This window comes from Pseudophryne corroboree, chromosome 9 (genome assembly GCF_028390025.1).
Source record: "Pseudophryne corroboree isolate aPseCor3 chromosome 9, aPseCor3.hap2, whole genome shotgun sequence".
NCBI classification, from domain to species: Eukaryota; Metazoa; Chordata; class Amphibia; order Anura; family Myobatrachidae; genus Pseudophryne; species Pseudophryne corroboree.
Window position 1 is genome coordinate 462,073,120 of NC_086452.1, and position 18,123 is coordinate 462,091,242.

Here is an 18,123-nt window from a genome sequence, read left to right on the forward strand (position 1 = left end):
ACAGGACATTGGGGAGTGTGACAGGTTCACAGACAAGGATTGCCCCCCTGTGGGAAGACGGGTCACTTTGCATTAAATCTTCATTAGATGAAGAAGCAGCCTTTTTGTCTACAGCTGGGAATATCTAATATGATTTTGACCCCGGCTGTCTGGCCGTGCACAGCCATCTGAGCACACGTGTATATATATATATATATATATATATATATAGTTCTATAAATCACAATGACTGTTAAAGAAACATTGCCATGAAAATGTTCATGCAGTATTATATATGACATTACCAAAACCTAGATGTTTAAAGGGGCTAATTCAGACCTGATCACTAGGCTGCGCCTTAATATAGCGGGCGATCAGGTCTAAACTGCGCATGCGTATGCACCGTAATGTGCAGGCGCATCGCATGGGTACAAAGTGGATCGCCGCTCAACGATGGGTTTGTGTGAAGAATCCATTTGCACGGGCGTTCGCAAGGAGATTGACAGGAAGAAGGCGTTTGTGGGTGGTAACTGACCGTTTTCAGGGAGTGGTTGGAAAAACGCAGGCGTGTTCAAGCGTTTGCAGGGCGGGTGTCTGATGTCAATTCCGGTCCCGGACAGGCTGATGTGATCGCAGCGGCTGAGTAAGTCCTGGGCTGCGCAGAGACTGCACAAGATCTGTTTATACAGCTCTACTACACATGCGTTCGCACACTTGCACAGCGAAAATACACTCCCCTGTAGGCGGAGACTATCTGCTCGTAGCAGTGCAAAAATCACCTGCTAGCGAACAGGTCTGAATTACCCCCCAAAAGTGAATGTATATTTATCACATTTACAGCCTAAAACTATACAGATTTACATTTTTGACTGTATATTTAAGAAATAGTTGTCATTTAATATATGTTCCTCCAAGAATCATTGCACTAGCAGCTTAGGAAGCCTAAAGCGCAGAACCGTGATTCATCAAACCACAGATCAGCGAGTGTTATTCAAACCGCCATACTGTACATTGGATGCAGCTGAAAAACCAGAACCATAATATGTATGAACCTGCGGCTGCGGCTTGCATGACATCACAGCTGTTGTGGCGCAGTTTGAAAATATACAAACCAGGGCCGTAAAGGGGAACCACACATAGTGCTGCAGCCCAGGGGCGCTGTTTTAATTACTTTCATTTGCAGCATCTCCCAGTGGCGCACCCAGGGGGGGTTTCCGAGCACCCAGAAACTCCCCTCCACAAAAAAAAATATATATATATATATATATATATATTTTTTTTTTTTTTACTGCATGAGTATTATTAATGGCTGTCTAGCGTCCTCTGCAGCCTGCTGTCTTCCTGGTGGCACTTGTAAGTGCTTAATAAAAGTTGACTTTATTTTAATTATAGTACATATATATCCATGTGCAATTTGTGCATACATATATACACATGTATATACATACATATAAACACACACACACACACACACACACACATATGATATATACATGCTATGTGTATATGTATACGTGTACTGTATGTATATATATATATATATGTATGCATGTTTAATATGCTATGTGTATATGTATACGTGCACATGTATATATATATATATATATATATATATATATATAGGTGTATACACGGTATATGTGTAGATATGTTTTTATATATATATATATATATATATATATATATATACACACATACACACTAGTTTTACGGACCCAGCATAAACTGGGTCACCTCAGTCCCCACCCCCGTACTTGGCTCCACCCAGTTCTGGAAACCCCCCCATGCAAATCCTGCGTTTGCCACGGTCTCCCTTTTTGAAGCCCAGCACCTCATGACCTCCTCTGTCTCCTACCCTGACCCCTTCTTGTCGCTAATACCTATTCAACATTCATGAACTCAACTTGACATTTTTTTGTTATTCAGTCACACTGTCCTTTATTACATTTCAAGATGCTGACATACCCGGGATTTTGAACCCATTGCCTGTGGCATTGCAGTCAGACAATCTATTCATTGAGCTATCTGCCCTTGCATAGAAAGGAAGTTAATTGTAAGCTAGAGAATTCGAACTATTTGAAGCTTACCTTGTACTTTGTGAAAAAAATTATCAGCACTGAAACTGAGCAGATCTATGTAGTGTGTGGCTGCAAGAGATTGGATGTGTGACTGCACACTACATAGATCTGCTCAATTTCAATGCTGATTATTATTTTATTTTACAAAGTACCAGTAGCTTCATATAGTGTTCATAGATTTTATGCAGGACCAAATAACTCAATGAGTAATGTGTTTGATTAGAATTCAACAGGTTATATAAGTCTGAATCCTGGGTATGGCAGTACTGTATATTAGTATATTGAAATGTGTTATTTCTCTAACGTCCTAAGTGGATGCTGGGGACTCCGTAAGGACCATGGGGATTAGCGGCTCCGCAGGAGACTGGGCACAACTAAAGAAAGCTTTAGGACTACCTGGTGTGCACTGGCTCCTCCCACTAAGACCCTCCTCCAGACCCCAGTTAGATTCTTGTGCCCGGCTGAGCTGGATGCACACTAGGGGCTCTCCTGAGCTCCTAGAGAGAAAGTATATTTAGGTTTTTTATTTTACAGTGAGATCTGCTGGCAACAGACTTACTGCAGCGAGGGACTAAGGGGAGAAGAAGCGAACCTACCTAACAGGTGGTAGTTTGGGCTTCTTAGGCTACTGGACACCATTAGCTCCTGAGGGATCGACCGCAGGACCCGACCTTGGTGTTCGTTCCCGGAGCCGCACCGCCGTCCCCCTTACAGAGCCAGAAGCAAGAAAAGGTCCGGAAAATCGGCGGCAGAAGACTTCGGTCTTCACCAAGGTAGCGCACAGCACTGCAGCTGTGCGCCATTGCTCCTCATGTACACCTCACACTCCGGTCACTGATGGGTGCAGGGCGCTGGGGGGGGGGGGGCGCCCTGAGGGCAATATATGACACCTTGGCTGGCAAATCTACATCATATATAGTCCTAGAGGCTATATAGATGTAAAATTACCCCTGCCAGTATTCCAGAAAAAGCGGGAGAAAGTCCGCCGAACAAGGGGCTGGGCCATCTCCCTCAGCACACTGGCGCCATTTTTTCTTCACAGTGCAGCTGGAAGACAGCTCCCCAGGCTCTCCCCTGTAGTTTTCAGGCTCAAAGGGTTAAAAAGAGAGGGGGGCACTAAATTTAGGCGCAATATATGTATACAAGCAGCTATTGGGGGAAAAATCACTCAGTTATAGTGTTAATCCCTGCATTATATAGCGCTCTGGTGTGTGCTGGCATACTCTCTCTCTCTGTCCCCCCAAAGGACTCAGTCAGAGCATTCCCTGTGTGTGTGCGGTGTGTCGGTACGGCTGTGTCGACATGTTGGATGAGGAAGGTTACGTGGAGGCGGAGCAGAGGCCGATAAATGGGATGTCGCCCCCTGTGGGGCCGACACCAGAGTGGATGGATAGGTGGAAGGTATTAACCGACAATGTCAACTCCTTACATAAAAGGCTGGATGACGTAGCAGCTGTGGGACAGCCGGCTTCTCAGCCCGCGCCTGCCCAGGCGTCTCAAAGGCCATCAGGGGCTCAAAAAAGACGCCCGTTACCTCAGATGGCAGACACAGATGTCGACACGGAGTCTGACTCCAGTGTCGACGAGGTTGAGACATATACACAATCCACTAGGAGCATCCGTTACATGATCTCGGCAATGAAAAATGTGTTACGCATTTCTGACATGAACCTAAGTACCACATAAAAGGGGTTTTATTTTTGGGGAGAAAAAGCAGCCAGTGTTTTGTTCCCCCATCAGATGAATGAATGAAGTGTGTAAAGAAGCGTGGGTTCCCCCGATAAGAAACTGGTAATTTCTAAACAGTTACTGATAGCGTACCCTTTCCCGCCAAAGGATAGGTCACGCTGGGAGATATCCCCTAGGGTGGATAAGGCGCTCACACGTTTGTCAAAAAAGGTGGCACTGCCGTCTTAGGATACGGCCACCTTGAAGGAGCCTGCTGATAAAAAGCAGGAGGCTATCCTGAAGTCTGTATATACACACACTCAGGTTCTATACTGAGACCTGCAATTGCCTCAGCAAAATAGTGCTGCTGCAGCGTGGTCTGATACCCTGTCAGATGATATTAAAACCCTAGACAGGGATAATATTTTGCTAACATAGAGCATTTTAAAGACGTCGTCTTATATAGGAAGGATGCACAGAGGGATATTTACCGGCTGGCATCCAGAATTAATGCAATGTCCATTCTGCCCGGAGGGTATTAGAAACCCGGCAGTGGACAGGTGATGCTGCCTTTAAAAGGCACATGGAGATTCTGCCTTATAAGGGTGAGGAATTGGTTGGGGATGGTCTCTGGGACCTCGTATCCACAGCAACAGCTGGGAAGAAAATTTTTTACCTCAGGTTTCCTCACAAAAGCCTAAGAAAGCACCGTATTTTCAGGTACAGTCCTTTCGGCTTCAGAAAAGCAAGCGGGTCAAAGGCGCTTCCTTTCTGCACAGAGACAAGGGAAGAAGGAAAAAGCTGCTCCAGGCAGCCAGTTCCCAGGATCAAAAATCTTCCCTCGCTTCCTCTGAGTCCACCGCATGACGCTGGGGCTCCACAGGTGGAGACAGGTGCGGTGGGGGCGCGTCTCGGGAACTTCAGGGACCAGTGGGCTTGCCCACAGGTGGATCCCTAGGTTCTGCAAGTAGTATCACAGGGATACAGGCTGGAGTTCGAGGCGACTCCCCCTCGCCGTTACCTCACATCAGCCTTGCCTGCTGCCCTCGGAGAAAGGTAGTACTGGCGGCAATTCACAAGCTGTACTTCCAGCAGGTGAAATCAAGGTACCCCTCCTTCAACAAGGCCGGGGTTACTATTCCAAAATGTTGTGGTACCGAAACCAGACGGTTCGGTGAGACCCATTCTAAAATTGAAATCCTTGAACACTTATATACGAAGGTTCAAGTTCAAAATGGAATCGCTCAGGACGATTATTGCAAGCCTGGAGAATTTCAGGGTATCACTGGACATCAAGGATGCTTACCTGCATGTCCCTATTTACCCTCTTCACCAGGTGTACCTCAAAATTGTGGTACAGGATTGTCATTACCAATTCCAGACGTTGCCGTTGGTCTGTCCCCGGCACCGAGGGTATTTACCAAGGTAATGGCCGAAGTACTTATCCCGTACTTGGACGATCTCCTTATAAAGGCGAGGTCCAGGGAGCAGTTGTTCGTCGGAGTAGCACTATCTCGGGAAGTGCTACAACAGCACGGCTGGATTCTGAATATTCCAAAGTCGCAGCTGGTTCCTACGACGCGTCTACTGTTCCTGGGTATGGTTCTGGACACAGAACAGGATAAAAAGGGTTTCTCCCGGAAAAGAAGTCCAAGGAGTTGGCGTCTCTAGACGGAGACCTCCTAATACAAATACAGGTGTCGGTGCATCAATGCACGCGAGCCTTGGGAAAGATGGTAGCTTCTTACGAAGAAATTCCATTCGCCAGGTCCCATGCAAGGATCTTCCAGTGGGATCTGTTGGACAAGTGGTCCGGGTCGCATCTTCAGATGCATCGGCGGATAACCCTGTCTCCAAGGGCCAGGGTGTCGCTGTGGTGGTGACTGCAGAGTGCTCATCTTCTGGGGGGCCGCAGATTCGGCATACAGGACTGGGTCCTGGTGACCACAGATGCCAGCCTTCAAGGCTGGGGGGCAGTCACACAGGGAAGAAACTTCCAAGGCCTATGGAAAAGTCAGGAGACTTCCCTACACATAAATGATCTGGAACTATGGGCCATTTACAATGCCCTAAGTCAGGCTAGACCCCTGCTTCAACACCGGCCGGTGCTGATCCAGTCAGACAACATCACGGCGGTCGCTCAGGGAAACCGACAGGGCGGCACAAGAAGCAGGATGGCGATGGCAGAAGCCACAAGGATTCTCCGATGGGCGGAAAATCATGTGTTAGCACTGTCAGCAGTGTTCATTCCCAGAGTGGACAATTGAGAAGCAGACTTTCTCAGCAGACACGACCTCCACCCGGGAGAGTGGGGACTTCATCCAGAAGTCTTCCAAATGATTGTACACCGTTGGGAAGGCCACAGGTGGACATGATGGCGTCCCGCCTCAACAAAAAGCTACAAAGATATTGCGCCAGGTCAAGGGACCCTCAGGCGATAGCTGTGGACGCTCTGGTAACGCCGTGGGTGTACCAGTCAGTGTATGTGTTCCCTTCTCTGCCTCTCATACCCAGGGTAATGAGAATAATAAGAAGGAGAGGAGTAAGAACTATACTCATTGTTCCGGGTTGGCCAAGAAGAGCTTGGTACCCAGAACTCCAAGAAATGATCTCAGAGGACCCATGGCCTCTGCCGCTCAGACAGGACCTGCTGCAGCAGGGGGCCTGTCTGTTCCAAGACGTACCGCGGCTGCATTTGACGGCATGGCGGTTGAACGCCGGATCCTGAAGGAAAAGGGCATTCCGGAGGAAGTTATCCCTACGCTATTTAAAGCTAGGAAAGAAGTGAACGCAAACCATTATCACCGCATAGGGCGGAAATATGTTGCGTGCTGTGAGGCCAGTAAGGCCCCAAAAGGAGGAATTTCAGCTAGGTCGATTTCTGCACTTCCTACAAGTCAGAGGTGACTATGGGCCTAAAATTGGATTCCATTAAGGTCCAGATTTCGGCTCTATCGATTTTCTTCCAAAATAGAACTGGCTTCACTGCCTGAAGTTCAGACTTTTGTTAAGGGAGTGCTGCATAGTCAGCCCCCGTTTGTGCCTCCAGTGGCACCGTGGGATCTCAACGTAGTGTTGGATTTCCTGAAGTCGCATTGAGTTGAGCCACTTAAATCCGTGGAGCTACAATACCTCACGTGGAAAGTGGTCATGCTGTGGGCCTTGGCGTCGGCCAGGCGTGTATCAGAATTGGCGGCTTTGTCATGCAAAAGCCCTTATCTGTATTTTATATGGATAAGGCGGAATTGAGGACTCGTTCCCAATTCCTTCCTAAGGTGGTATCAGTTTTTCATGTGAACCAACCTATTGTGGTGCCTGCGGCTACTTGGGACTTGGAGGATTCCAAGTTTCTGGACGTAGTCAGGGCCCTGAAAAATATTATGTTTCCTGGACGGCTGGAGTCAGAAAGACTGACTCGCTATTTATCCTGTATGCACCCAACAAGCTGGGTGCTCCTGCTTCTAAGCAGACTATTGCTCGTTGGATCTGTAGCACGATTCAACTTGCACATTCTGCGGCTGGACAGCCGCACCCTAAATCTGTAAAAGCCCATTCCACGAGGAAAGTGGGCTCTTCTTGGGCGGCTGCCCGAGGGGTCTCGGCTTTACAAATTTGCCGAGCTGTTACTTGGTCGGGGTCAAACACTCTTGCAAGAGTCTACAAGTTTGATACCCTGGCTGAGGAGGACCTAGAGTTTGCTCATTCGGTGCTGCAGAGTCATCCGCACTCTCCCGCCCGTTTGGGAGCTTTGGTATAATCCCCATGGTCCTTACGGAGTCCCCAGCATCCACTTAGGACGTTAGAGAAAATAAGATTTTACTCACCGGTAAATCTATTTCTCGTAGTCCGTAGTGGATGCTGGGCGCCCATCCCAAGTGCGGATTGTCTGCAATACTTGTATATAGTTATTGCCTAACTAAAGGGTTATTGTTGAGCCATCTGTTGAGAGGCTCAGTTGTTATCATACTGTTAACTGGGTATAGTATCACGAGTTATACGGTGTGATTGGTGTGGCTGGTATGAGTCTTACCCGGGATTCAAAATCCTTCCTTATTGTGTCAGCTCTTCCGGGCACAGTATCCTAACTGAGGTCTGGAGGAGGGTCTTAGTGGGAGGAGCCAGTGCACACCAGGTAGTCCTAAAGCTTTCTTTAGTTGTGCCCAGTCTCCTGCGGAGCCGCTAATCCCCATGGTCCATACGGAGTCCCCAGCATCCACTACGGACTACGAGAAATAGATTTACCGGTGAGTAAAATCTTATTTTTTGTTTTCCATGTCCTACCGTATGTGCAACAACCTGTCTCTGTGGCAAATAAGGCAAAATGTGCAATATTTGACTCCTTGGGGGTCATTCCGAGTTGATCGCTAGCTGCATTTGTTCGCAGCACAGCGATCAGGCTAAAAATTGGCAGTTCTGCGCATGCATATGCAGCGCAACGCACATGCGCGACGTAGGGGCACAACGACCGATGCAGTTTTGCACAGGGTCTAGCAATGCATTTCAGTCGCACTGGTTGCCGCAGAGTGATTGACATGAAGTGGGCGTTTCTGGGCGGCAACTGAGCGTTTTCAGGGAGTGTGCGGAAAAATGCAGGCGTGCCAGGGAAAACGCAGGCGTGGCTGGGGGAACGCTGGGTGGGTGTGTGACGTCAAATCCGGAACTGAATAGTCTGAAGTGATCGCAAGCGCTGAGTAGGTCTGAAGCTACTCTGAAACTGCACAAAAATTTTTTGTAGCCGCTCTGCGATACAACCGTTCGCACTTCTGCTAAGCTAAAATACACTCCCAATGGGAGGCGGCATAGCGTTTGCACGGCTGCTAAAACTAGCTAGCGAGCGATCAACTCGGAATGACCCCCCTTGTGCGCAGGAAGGCGGATGGGGGGCGGTGTTTGAGTTGGATGGGGGTGCACATGTACTTGTGCAGTCTTTCTTGAATAGGATGTAGCTGGTTGAAAACGATTAATAGCAAAAATGGCTTGGTGCCTTCCTAAATAAAGGACACGTCCTATCTCTGGCGAAAATGGATTTTCTCCCTTTCGTGAACTGCCCTTTATAAATGACACCACTTCAAAAGGGCTACAGGAGAACGTCATGAGTTCAGAGTTATCACGAACCACCCAACGCTCTTTGCAGCTTGGTCCAAGCTCCTAAAACCTGCAGGCATAGGAGCCATATAATTGTATCCCCCGTTTGTACACAGGATGCTGGTGCGGGGACAATGAATGGGCATTTTCCTCTACACCCAGATAACAGGCATCGGAGTACGTCTGCAAGCGATGACCTTTTATGACTTTAGAGGTCACTGTGTCCCAGGAGCTGTATACCAGAGGACGCAGCACCTGAGAGTCCCCGGGAAGCAGCGCTTTTATCCCTGTAAAGAGGAGGCCTCAGCACTCAGGGGGGCTTTACTAGAGCCATCAGCTGCCGAGTTTGATGAGAGTTTCGCTCCCAAAGGAGGAAGAGCTTCAGCAGAAAGAGCAGAAAATGGGAACGAAACGGCCTATTTAAAAACTAGGACAGATAACGGCGGAATCAGAACTGAGATGACCTCACACAGTCTATTTATAGCGGCGGGATCTGGCGTTAACACTTTGCTGCCTTGTGCATTTCTCGTGCTTTTCTAATTGCACCGACGATCAGTCCCGTTCACCTCGCCGCTACGGCCCGTCTCCCCGGCGCAGAGGCTTTCTGGTTTCATTATGTCATTTACTCGTGCTGTCTAAGCAATCTCTATCACATCATGAATCTGCAGAGCGCTGGGAACTGTACGGGCAGCCCGGGCTGTAAACTCTGCCTGCACGGATCAGCCCCCCCCTGGCCTAAGCAATGCTATGCTAAGACTCCTTTGTCCTACAGTACGCTGGTCACGCTCCAACCTGCCGCCCCACTGGGCTTTTCATATCCGCCAAACGTGTTGTGTGTATGGCAAGTGTATAACACAGCATGGGTCTGAGTAGTAGCAGGCCACAAGATCTCGCTGAATAATAGGAAGAAATTGAAAGTGGATATAGATCAAACCTCCCTTCAATTTGTCTTAGTGTTAAAAACGGTGTAACAACACCCCCCCTCCTCCCCCCCCCCCCCTTCACCTCAACGTTGGCAAAAATACATCTATAAGAGTGTACAAAATACAGGAGGTGAAAAACTGAACAGGAATGATCCAATTACATAGCTTCAATCTGCAATGTGCAATGCCCCCGGCTCTCTCTTCCCGGCAGAGACGTCTTGTTTGCTGGACATTTGCAAACAGATTAAAGCGCCAGATAAATATTTCTCAGTGTGGGGAAGCTGTTTGGCCATTAAATGTCTTGCAATAAAAATGATAAAGTCGTTCTAAGAAAACGGACCATGGTTCAAGCAGCAAATTAATAATGATTCTTCTGCAAAGTCGTTCTGTTACTAAGGAGGGGGGTAGATTACAGAGAACTACCCCTCAGGTTTGTTTGTCATTATTGTGTTAAGCTTGAGGGGGGAGAGGTATCGAGAGACCAAAAGTGGAGAAGTTGCCCTTAGCAACCAGCAGATTCTGTCTGTCATTTATCTGGGTGGTCTTCTGTATGCCGGCGGCCGGGCTCCCGACCGCTGGCATACCGACATTTATTCTCCCTCTTGGGGGTCCACGACCCCCCTGGAGGGAGAATACGCGCGCCACCGTGCCCGCAGCGTGGCGAGCGCAGCGACCCCGCAAGGGGCTCATTTGCGCTCGCCCAGCTGTTGGTATGCCGGCGGTCGGGATTCCGGCGCCGGTATGCTGGTCGCCGGGAGCCCGGCTGCCGGCATACACTACTACACCCATTTATCTAGCACAGCCTATGAAATGACTATTAGCTTTGAGAAACTTCTCCACTCTACAGGGCCACATGTACTGTCTAAGGGGTCTATTCATGAAGCAGTGAAAAGAGTGGAGAAGTGAGCCTGTGGAGAAGTTGCCCATGGCAACCTATCAGCTGCTCCGTACAATTGTATAGTATGCAAATTCTAAATGTTACTTCAATGCTGATTGGTTGCCATGGGCAACTTCTCCACTGGCTCACTTCTCCACATTTTTCACCGCTTCATGAATAGACCCCTAAGCCTTAAAGTGATAAAGTGGAGAGTGGTAGAAAGGTGTATTCATGAAGCAGTGAAAAGAGTGGAGAAGTGAGTCAGAGGAGAAGTTACCCATGGCAACCAATCAGCTGCTCCGTACAACTGTACAGTATTCAAATTATAAATGTTACCTCAATGCTGATTGGTTGCCATGGGTAACTTCTCCACTGGCTCACTTCTCCACACTTTTCACTGCTTCATGAATAGACTCCAAAGAACCAGCCAATCAGCTCTTAACTGTCATTTTTCAAACACAGCCTGTGACATGGCAGCTAGTAACTGATTGGCTGGTACTTTATCTCCGTTCACATCTCTCTCCGAGGCTTGATACATCTTGTAGGTAACAGGGTGAATAGTACGTAGCTTTGAACAGCTGTTTTAGGGGAGGGACTGTGAGGGTCCCAGCGCTACTGCAGTACTGAACACGCCCTCACGGGGAACACTTCCCGTGAAGCATTACCGCACCCTTCTCGCACACACAGTCAGTATAATATTAATTAGCATACGTTCTAAAATAAGTTACTATTAAATAAGTGAACTGAATTTGCACAAATCACCTATTTCTCCACCCCCCACATCCATAGGTGCACCCGTATATTCTGACCTTGGGCGCTGTTCCCATAGAAAACGCATTCTTTTATGGGACGGCGCATAGAGCCGTAAATACACACTGCTATTAAGTGTATATGGTCTTTTTTTCCTCTTAAAATACAGCTTAGTTGCAGCTTTAGTTATTATTATTATTATTATTATTATTCTTTATTATTTATATAACACCACACGGGGTCTGCAGCGCCTTACGGAGTACATAAACAGAAGCAGTGTGAGCAGAACACGGAAGAAGTGACTTACAGTGCAGAACATTACAGGACATGGTTTATATGGGTGTAGTATGGTATGCCGGCGGCCGGACTCCCGGCGACCAGCATACCGGCGCCGGGAGCCCGACCGCCGGCATACCGACAGCGTGGCGAGCGCAAATGAGCCCCTTGCGGGCTCGCCACGCTGCGGGCATGGTGTTATTCTCCCTCCAGGGGGGTCGTGGACCCCCACGAGGGAGAAAAACTGTTGGTATGCCGGCTGTCGGGATTCCGGCGCGGTATACTGTGCGCCGGGATCCCGACAGTCGGCATACTGAAGACCACCCGGTTTATATACTGTGCGTTGCTGCAGTCACAATACCCAAGTAAGCAGCGGGGAGGCAAAACCTAAGGTATAGGAGCCGTTCTGGGCAGTGGGGAGGAGGTGATGGTATAAGTGAGGGAAGGAGAAGCTGAGAGAAGAGGGCCCTGCTCGTCAGAGTCTAGTTGTGTACTTGACCGATCATGCACGTGAGGAAACATTGGAATTGTCTTTATTACTTTCGTTACTTTCATACGATTAAATGTTTTTCGTTTATTATAGTTACGTTGGTACTTTCTCCATACATGCATCCTCTCTACTCCTCAAACCTCCCTGATTTTTGCTTATGGGCGCAATTTAGAGCCTAGCCCGCCTGCAGCCAGAAATGTGCAGATTCATTCAGATCCTCCGTGTGAAAATGCAAAGTAACACAACCCCTGCGGCCAGTCCCTGCACATGATCAGATGTGTATAGCTCCTGTAAAAATGTGCATAACTAAGAATATCAGCTGTAGGCCACCTTTTCCATCTTATCTTAGCCTACTGTATGCATTCAGGAAAGCTGCATTGCTTATGAGTCTCACTCTATTCTAGGTACCCACTGCAGGCATGCTAAACACACCAGGGGGGGGGGGGGGGGGGTTACAAATGTACGGCACAACACAAACATCCTGCAAACCTTGCAGCCGAGTGACTCTTCAGCCACTGTTTATTATGCTGTCACGGTGGTGTGGTTTATTTTAGGGAAAGGAAGGGGTGCACAGATGTTGGGGGGGTTTTCATCATTCCGTTTCACTTAAATCCATTTTAAATCCCCAAATTATGAATTGTGACAATTATAATTAATATCAGCTTTGGTGAGCCTGCACTTTCCTGCGTTATGTTGTGGCTAAATGAAAAAATGTGCAAATATTTGGAAAATAATTAGGGCAAAACCAGTATAAAAAAATATAATAACTGCGCAGACGACCTGAACGCACTGACCGAACTATGGATCAACTGGTTGTGAATAATGTGGTACTGTATATTCAATTTCCTTACAAGAAAACATTTTGTGGCATTCACTGCAATAAGCTCTGCTCCATCTGTATGTGACGCTAACGTATGGATTGCAGACCGGGACAGATTCTTGGCGGAGCGGCAGCTGGTTATTGGGTATTATTGAGCGTTACGGATGGAGACCCAGGTTGCACGCAATACTCACTGTTTGGATTCACATTCTCGCACAGCTCTGTCTTGGCTTCGCCGTTTGGACGGTCGCTGGGTTTGTGTGACAGCCGTGATGACATGGTGGCTGCTGTCACCACCGCCTTGAAGCTGCGCTTGCGTTTCTGCACATTCATCTCCGGGTGGAAGATGATAATATAAACCTTGGGCATGTAGAGCATCCCCAGAGCCACCGAGGCACTAAGATTCATGGAGATAGTAAGGGTGGTGGTCTGGATGTAGAGCTGCAAGACAAAGAAAGAACTGGTTAGGATCAAGTCCAGGCGCACTGTCTACATTACACCTGGCGTTAGGTCCTCTAGTCATGAAAGAGTGTCTGGTGTTATTAATGGTACAATGGCGGCCAGCTACAAAATGGCGGCATTAGTAAGGTGGTGGACAAACCACTAATAATTAGGTGGGGTCCCATTCTAAATATCTCCACAGACCTTCAATAGACTGAAAAACAGACCTTACAATTCCAGCCAATAAGGTTCCCCTGTTGTCTACATAGTGGAGGCAGCCATTTTGTAACCAATGTTCCTATTGGATAGCAACTCACAAGGGACAAGTAACTGCATGCCATGTCATGTGACTGGTTCCTAGTACATAGATAGGCTGCGCTCTCAATGACTGCCTGCACTTGTGTAGGTTGAGTTTACACCTGAACACATTAAATAGTTACATTTGGGGGGGGACACAAAAACACTGTAATTATGAAAAAGCATTGCTAATTAAGGAAATATTTGTCCTATACTGGGGCAGATGTACTAAGCCTTGGAGAGAGAGAGAGTGGAGAGAGATAAAGTACTGATCAACCAGCTCCTGTCCTTTTTCAAACACAGCCTGTAACATGGCAGTTAGGAGCTGATTGGCTGGTACTTTATTTCTCTCCAAGACTTAGTACATCTCCCCCATTGACACAGTTCATATAGTATACCCTATGATGCATGAAGATGCATGGTATATATGTTGTTTCATAATGACAGATATCCATGGACTTTCTCTGCATTATACACATATTGATCCAGTAATCGATGGAGCGAGCTGTACCCCCCTTCCACAGGCAGCAGATGTCCCTGACATGAAATAGATTATGATGTCACTCTGCTCAGGTATTTGCACAGTTTAGGTAATCCAGGACACTGAGGGGAAATTGTTTGAGACATGGAACTTTATTGGGTCGTAGAGGTAACAATGCGCCAATGGCATCTCTGTGTTACAGGGGCGGCTGTGATGGCAGCTCAGAGCTACAGCCAGGGCAGCCACCCGGGGGTGGGACTGCGGGGACTGGTGTCCCGAGCCCTTACAGAGAGAGGGGCCCACCCCTGGCTGCTACCGCAGATACTTGAAGAGCTGCGCCAGGTGTGGCTACGGCTGCTTATTTAATGTATAACAAGTAAATGATGGTGCATAACAATGAGCCAGCATCCACCATCACACATAGGGGCAGATTCATGACAATTCACATTTTTAATACAGATCAGATAAATATTTGTCTGCAAAGATTCGCACTGTGAAAATTAACATCGATTAACATTAACACAAATTTACTAATTTTCTCTTGCTAGGAGACGGGCTGCGGTAAGTGACCATCTTGGCAAAGAGCTGGAAGCAGTGTCATAGAGTAATGCTATCACACTGCTTGGTGGTTCGGCTCCATGGCGCACAATGCGCCTGGGCAGTCGCTGGCAGATACGTCACCAGGAGAAGGAGAAAGAGTTGGAGGCGCTCCGCACAGATATGGAGGTGGTGTTATCCAGACTCTGGAATGTTGCCTGGGAATTTCCCGCAAATATTATTTGATAGATAGATAGATAGATAGATAGATAGATAGATAGATAGATAGATAGATAGATAGATGTAAACTCTAATCATAATAATGAGCAGTCTGCAGATAATCGCGCACTTGCGTGAACATCGGTGATTCCGTGCAATCATGAATGAGGCTGATAGGACGGTCTTAGGAAATGTATTCTGTCATTGCCTGGGTCACTGCCATGAGAATTTGCAAACGTCTTTTGCATCTTTTGCCGGCTTGTGTGGTCACCACGAACGAGCTGATTGTTTCGTGAATTAGACGAGACCACTAGAGAATGTCAGCCAGAAGGACGTGGAGACCAGGCAGTGTCTGTTGTTAGCCCCTGCGGAATGATTTGAAATCAATCAGGCAATTAGAGGAGGAGAAGGCTGGGTCCCCGGCATAGCAGTAACTCATGGCTAACCCTGGAATCGGCTGGGAAAAGAAACGGTTGTAGATACAATGTAGTCTTGTAGATCGATATAATTGGAGTTGTTCTCGTCAGCAATTACACTAGGAGCAGTAAGAGGTGACGTATACTGGGAAATGTAGGTGACTAGTAGCTGAGGACTACTAACCTCCTGCCCCTGCTGCCAGGGCATTCCACATTATCCAGATATAATGCTACTCTACTGTATGCACCAATGCTGGACAACTGTCCACCAAATGCCCCTCAGAAATGCTAAAATACCACCGTTCAGCCATCTCCATTGTTACCTGATACAATCTACGCACAGGTTAGCTTGTGATTGGACGGTGATGTCTTCTCACCAGCCTCACAGCCAAAAGTTAACCAACTATTGGCTACGTGGCATTTGTGGACAATGCTCTGACGTGATGCTTCTACACGAAGATACTATGCACCCATATCAGTCGTCAAGGGGCTGCCTGGGAAGAACCTGAACAAATATTATATTGGACAAAAGGGCGTAGCTACCATAGGTGCAGGGAGCACAGCTGCTATGGGGCCAGAGCTGAGGGGCCACCTTCCCTGTCACAGTTACATGTGTTATATACAGGGGTGTAGCTACCATAGGTGCAGGGAGTGCAGCTGCTATGGGGCCCAGAGCTGAGAGGGGCCACCTTCCCTGTCACAGTTACATGTGTTATATACAGGGTGCAGCTACCATAGGTGCAGGGAGTGCAGCTGCTATGGGGCTCAGAGCTGAGAGGGGCCACCTTCCCTGTCACAGTTACATGTGTTATATACAGGGGTGTAGCTACCATAGGTGCAGGGAGTGCAGCTGCTATGGGGCCCAGAGCTGAGAGGGGCCACCTTCCCTGTCACAGTTACATGTGTTATATACAGGAGTGTAGCTACCATAGGTGCAGGGAGTGCAGCTGCTATGGGGCCCAGAGCTGAGAGGGGCCACCTTCCCTGTCACAGTTACATGTGTTATATACAGGAGTGTAGCTACCATAGGTGCAGGGAGTGCAGCTGCTATGGGGCCCAGAGCTGAGAGGGGCCACCTTCCCTGTCACAGTTACATGCGTTATATACATTTTCACCATTGGGTAGTACATTGGGGCCCTTACAACTTTTGCCTTTGGGCCTACAATATATCTAGGTATTCCCCTGAGCCTGCTCATTGTGGTATAATATAAACTAGAGGGCATTATAATGTTACATAATATGAACTGGGGCACAGTAAGTAGTGGAGGCACTATTGTGTGGCGTAATATGAACTGTGGACACTGTGTTGCTTAATGTGTACTGCCAACCCTTTCATTGTGACATAATGTAAACAAGGGTACTACTGTGGGGTATAACATTAACTAGGGCACTACTATGGTCCAGAAAATGAACTAGGGCACTACTATGGGGCATAATATTAACAATGCTGTGATGAGGTGTCTCTCTAGAAGCACTGGGTTAGGGGCCCCTTCAAAATGTTGCTATGGGGCCCATAAAGTTCTGGCTATGCTCCTGATTGGACAGGCACGTGGTGTAATGTGTATATGGGGATACCTGGCGTACTGTGTACATGGTGTTACCTAGCTTAATGTGTACATGGCACTACCTGGCGTAACATGTATATGGGGCTACCTGGTGTAACGTGTATATGGGGCTACCTGACATAATGTGTACATGGGGCTACCTCGCGCAATGTGTATATGGCGCTACCTGGCGGGCGTAATGTGTATATGGGGTTACCTTGTGTAATGTGTACATGGCGCTACCTGGGATAACGTGTATATGGGGCTACCTGGCTTAATGTGTATATGGGGCTACCTGGCGTAATCTGTATATGGCGCTACCTGGCGTAACATGTATATGGGGCTGCCTGGTGTAATGTGTATATGGGGTCACTTGGCGTAATGTGTATATGGGGTCACCTGGCGTAATGTGTATATAGGGTTAACTGGCGTAATGTGTATATGGGGCTACCTGGCGTAATGTGTATATAGGGTTAACTGGCTTAATGTGTATAATGGGTTCTACTGAGTGGAATGTGTGTAAGAGACTTCAGGTTGCCGCTGCAGGGAAGGTGATGGAGCTGGGGTCTGGGGAAGGTGAGGGCTAAGAATGGTGATGGGGCTGGTGAGGGTGCTGTGCTGAGGAAGGTTAGGGGCTGTGGCTTAGGGAGGTGATGGGCTGGGAGCTGAGAAAGGTGATGGAGGCTGATGTATGGCTGTGGTTGAGGAAGATGAGGAGCTTGGAGCTGAGGATGGTGATGGGTCTGGGGGCTGAGGACAGGGCTGTCTTTTCGTATGGGCTCAATGGGCACTTGCCCAAGGGTCCCAGGAGTATAAGGGCCCTAGACTGATAGCTGAGGGTCCCCTCTTTACAGGGGTACCAGATTTTTGAAAATTGGCAATGGGAAACCGGAGATATTTGATGTCAAAGCAGTTGTCCCCATCCAAACCTATTAATTGCACTTCCCAGCCAGATATCTCAGGCTTTGTCTGACTTAGAGATTTTCTGAGGGTACACCCCAAAAGCTGGGACTCTCCCCTTTTAGTGGACACTGGCAGCTTGTCTCTACTATGCCCAGAACCAGAGATATCAGCCTCCCAGCAGCTGGTCTCTGCTCCAGCTCCACACGCCTAATATGCAGTTTTAGATTTTCGTTGGTGAATTGCTCTGGCTCCTGAACTCTGATCCCCAGGTCCCCAGAACCTTCTAAAAGGTGAGACTCTCTAGTTTTTTTTTATCCTATTGAAAGCTAAGAAATCTAT

General features: G+C 47.9%; 1 protein-coding gene across 1 annotated transcript in view; it reads right to left on the reverse strand.

Annotated features, from left to right (window-relative positions):
* The window catches only part of GRM7 (glutamate metabotropic receptor 7), a 554,627-nt gene that overhangs the window by 60,283 nt on the left and 476,221 nt on the right, over nucleotides 1–18,123 (reverse strand). The window contains exon 9 of the mRNA XM_063941283.1: nucleotides 13,141–13,387. Within this exon, the coding sequence (XP_063797353.1) occupies nucleotides 13,141–13,387 (247 nt within the window). The remainder of the gene's footprint in view (nucleotides 1–13,140; nucleotides 13,388–18,123) is intronic.